This window comes from Poecilia reticulata, unplaced genomic scaffold (genome assembly GCF_000633615.1).
Source record: "Poecilia reticulata strain Guanapo unplaced genomic scaffold, Guppy_female_1.0+MT scaffold_263, whole genome shotgun sequence".
In the NCBI taxonomy this organism is placed as follows: Eukaryota; Metazoa; Chordata; class Actinopteri; order Cyprinodontiformes; family Poeciliidae; genus Poecilia; species Poecilia reticulata.
The window spans coordinates 7364-11568 of NW_007615045.1; the positions used below are offsets into that span (position 1 = coordinate 7364).

General features: G+C 40.2%; 1 protein-coding gene across 1 annotated transcript in view; it reads left to right on the forward strand.

Annotated features, from left to right (window-relative positions):
* LOC103460609 (uncharacterized) overlaps positions 1-3983 on the forward strand; it is a 6794-nt gene extending 2811 nt beyond the window's left edge. Inside the window, exons 3-5 of the mRNA XM_008402852.2 lie at positions 2406-2525; positions 3494-3572; positions 3729-3983. Coding sequence (XP_008401074.1) covers positions 2406-2525; positions 3494-3572; positions 3729-3983 — 454 coding nt within the window. The remainder of the gene's footprint in view (positions 1-2405; positions 2526-3493; positions 3573-3728) is intronic.
* The last annotated feature ends 222 nt before the right edge of the window (positions 3984-4205 follow it).

A 4205-nucleotide genomic window follows, 5' to 3' on the forward strand; every position in this document is an offset into this window, starting at 1 on the left:
CTGGGCCTCCCTTCTGAAGCTGCTGTCCCCGCGACCCAACCCCGGATAAGCGGAAGAAAATGGATGGATGGATGGATTGACAGGTGCAAAAATCTGGGTACCCTTATCATTTTTTGATTTGAAGACTCCTAACTACTTTTCAATGACTTACTGAAGAACAAAATTGGTTTGGTAACCTCATTAAGCTTTGAACTTCATAGCCAGGTGTATCCAATCACGACAAAAGATATTTAATGTGGCCAAATCCAAGTTGTTTTCCTATTTTAATCTCCTCTGAAGAGTGGCATCATGGGCACCTCAAAACAACTCTCAAATGATCTGAAAACAAAGATTGTTCAACATAGTTCTTTAGGGGAAGGATGCAAAAAGTTGTCTCAGAGATTTAACCTGTCAGTTTCCACTGTGAGGAACATAGTAAGGAAATGGAAGACCACAGGGACAGTTCTCGTTAAGTCCAGAAGTGTCAGGCCAAGAAAAATATCAGAGGCAGAGAAGAAGAATAGTGCGAACAGTCAAGGACAACCTACAGACCACCTCCAAAGACCCACAGCATCATCTTGCTGCAGATGGTGTCACTATGCATCGTTCAACAATTCAGTGCACTTTGCACAAGGAGAAGCTTTATGGGAGAGTGATGCTACAGAAGCCTTATCTGCAAGCACGCCACAAACGGAGCCGCTTGAGATATGAAAAAGCACATTTGGACGAGCCAGCTTCATTTTGGAATAAGGTCTTGTGGACTGATGAAACAGATTGGGGTTATGCATGATGGCAAAAAAACACAACATTCCAAAAGAAAGACTTGCTACTCACTGTAAAATTTGGTAGAGATTCCATCATGCTTTGGGGTGTGTGGCCAATGCTGGCACTGGGAAGTTGAGGGTCGCATGGATTCCACTCCATATCAACAGATTCTTGAGAATAATGTTCAAGAATCAGTTACGAAGTTGAAGTTACACCGGGGATGGATATTTCAGCTAGACAATGATCCAAAACACTGCTCCAAATCTACTCAGGCATTCATGCAGAGGAACAATTACAATGTTCTGGAATGGCCATCCCAGTCCCCAGACCTGAATATCATTGAACATCTGTGGGATGATTTGAAGCGGGCTGTCCAAGTTTGACAACCATCAAACTTAACTGGAATTGTTTTAAAAAGAGGAATGGTCAAAATACCTTCACCCAGAATCCAGGAACTCATTAAAAGCTACAGAAAGTGACTGGAGGCTGTTATTTTTGCAAAAGGAGGATCTTCTAAATATTAATGTCACTTTTCTGTTGAGGTGCCCATACTTTTGCACCTGTCAAATTTTGTCTTAATGTGTACTGCACATTTTATTTTAGTCCAATAAACCTAATTTCAATACTGAAATATTACTGTGTATGGTGTAGCAGAGATTAGATCAGTGAGATGGAACAAAACTCGTGTAGAAGCAACATTTGAATTTTAGTTTTACTTATCAACATTTTGCTTGCTGAGAAAAGCACATTTGATGTGAATTACTAGTTATTTTTGGTCCTACAGCTGGAATGCAGTTTAATCACATTTTACATTACATTTCACTGTAAGTTTGCCGATCCCCCAAAATTGGTTTTAATAAATGTTCCTGTTTATTGTCCCCCCCAATATTGAGATGTAACCTAGAACTGAAGTCTCAATATTTGATCTGATGTTTCCCTGAGGTTCATTTAATCATTTAGGTAGTGATACTGCCCCCTACTGGGCAGTTATTGAAACCAGACATAAACAATTACTGCTGATGATTAAGAGGGAAAATATTAAACACTTTTCTATCAGGACACATACACATACATAAACTATTATGTTGATATGACCTTTGAGCCATGAACATTAAAGGGCATTTTATTCTGTTTTGTATTTGATATTTGGATCATTCTTTAAACAGATTAATGCTGAAAAAAGTTTCTATAAATTAATTTGATTATTCTAGTTGCATCTCAGGTTCAAAGATTGTGGTGCATTATCTTCCATTTCTACAGTAAAACTAGATGTCTCATGTGGATCATATTCAGAACCACCTGGTTCTGAATGAACCTACATCAGATCCTCCTTAGATGGTCAGAGTGGAAATGACTCCTGGTTCTTCTCCATGTCAGAGCTCAATACTAAGATCACCAAACTTCTCTCAGTCGTTTAAACCAACATGTTAGTCTCAGAAACAGACCTTCCCGCTCTTTAAACAAGGGTGGAATTTATTCAGGAGAATCAAATATCAGGAACATGTTGGAGGATTTGACCGGTTCTGATGGGAATCATTTAGATCATCAAGTTGATGATCTGTTTGGTTCTTTTCTGTGTCACAGTTCTTTATTTTACAGTCATATTGAAAATAATCTTTTAAGCAATGTGCCACATAAAATTAATATTCTTTTTTCATCAGGATCAGTCCTAGTTTCACACAAGGAGAATTAAATCCCGCCTCTGTGTCTTCTGAGAGTGAAGAATCAATGGATCATTGTACCATTGACGTTAAATATCCTAGAGCTCCATCATCAGAGAGGTGAGCTGTTTTTAACTGCTGTAGCTATGGAAACTGAACCAGTAAGAACTCAGATGTTTCCAGTTATATATACAGAGGTTTGATCCAGTATCTAAATCAACTGCTCTGTTCTAACGAAAACTCCTTCATATCTTCATCTCTGGGTGATGATGATGATATTCTGCTGCTTCCTGGCTCCATGTCAGACTAACAGTGGGACACATTTCCACCACCCACTGGGAAAAGCCTGGTAAACCAGTCTGGTCCATCAGGACTTGGTTCCTGTGTGCATTGTGAGATCAGTTCAGCAGGAAGGAAAGCTTCATGATGTGGTTGATTAGATCTGCTGGAACTCAACCAGGCTGAGCTGATGTGGACCATCAGAGGTTCTGCTGATGGTCGAACCTCAGCAGAACATTAAATCTTTACAGCTACTTGGATCATCTGGTTCACTGCTCACATCCAGATATCACTTCATGGACCTTTACCTTCTGATTGTCTCTGTGTGGACAGATATAATGTGAGCTCACTGGATCTACTGGATCCATTTTAAATCCTCTATAACATCCACGAGAGGATCCCACATGGACACACCCACATATCTCAGAGCTCCTCCATGTCCACATCACCTCAGATTCAGTCATCAGAACCTGATGAATGTCCCATACTGTCCTGAAAGACCTGTGTGGACAGAGCCTTCACTTCCACTGTCCCCAAGCTCTGGGACTCTGTCTCCACCAGCATCAGATCTGCTGACAGTGTGAACAGTTTGAAGTCCAAGTTCAGCACCAACTTAAAATGTCTACTGGGTGATTCTGGTGTTACTGGTCATCATCCTTAAATACATCTTCCTCTTTCTAATTTCTTTGTATTGTGTTCATGTGATGCACTGTTTTCTACTTTTAATGTGACACTCTTAGTTATTTTATTAGTAAATATTGCTGGATGAATTATTCCTGACTTCCTGATTGTTCCTGGTTCCTCTACAGAGTGGACGAGCAGAGCTCAAATGTTCCCAGTGGTCCGTCGGCCCAGCAGAATCAGACAGAGCTGGACTCCATATTTATGGTCTGTAATGACCAACTACTAATTTTCCATGGTTCTGTTGACAGTCATCTCCATGCTGCACTTTGACCAGAGGACTGTCAGTCTGTCCAACATTCATCTGGTGTTTGGCTCCATGATTTCAGTCTGATGTTTCCTTCATCTATTATTCTGTTCCAGCTGCTGGAGGAAAACATTGTTACTTTTGTGAAGAACGAGCTGAAGAAGATCCAGAAGGTTCTGAGTCCAGATTACCCAGAATGCTCAGAGAGTCAGAAAGAGGATGATGAGGTGTTGAAAGGTGATGATGAAGAGAAGAAGAGGAGCAGCAGAGAGGCAGTGATGAAGATCACATTGAACTTTCTGAGGAGGATGAACCAGGAGGAGCTAGCTGACCGTCTGCAGAGCAGTAAGAGGATTTCTACAAAGATTTAAACTGATGCATGAATTACACATTTACTGATGTCTGAAGAGATGGAATCACATGTATTCACATCATCTTCAGAAGGTGGTTTTATTTAGCTACTGTTGAGGAATATAATTATGTTAATAGTTAAAAGTTGTGTTAATTCACATTTAGATATGTTTTACTGAAAAGGAATGTGTTATATTGTGCTGGTTCAACACCAAATAAGGTGTTGTACGAGACATCCTGGC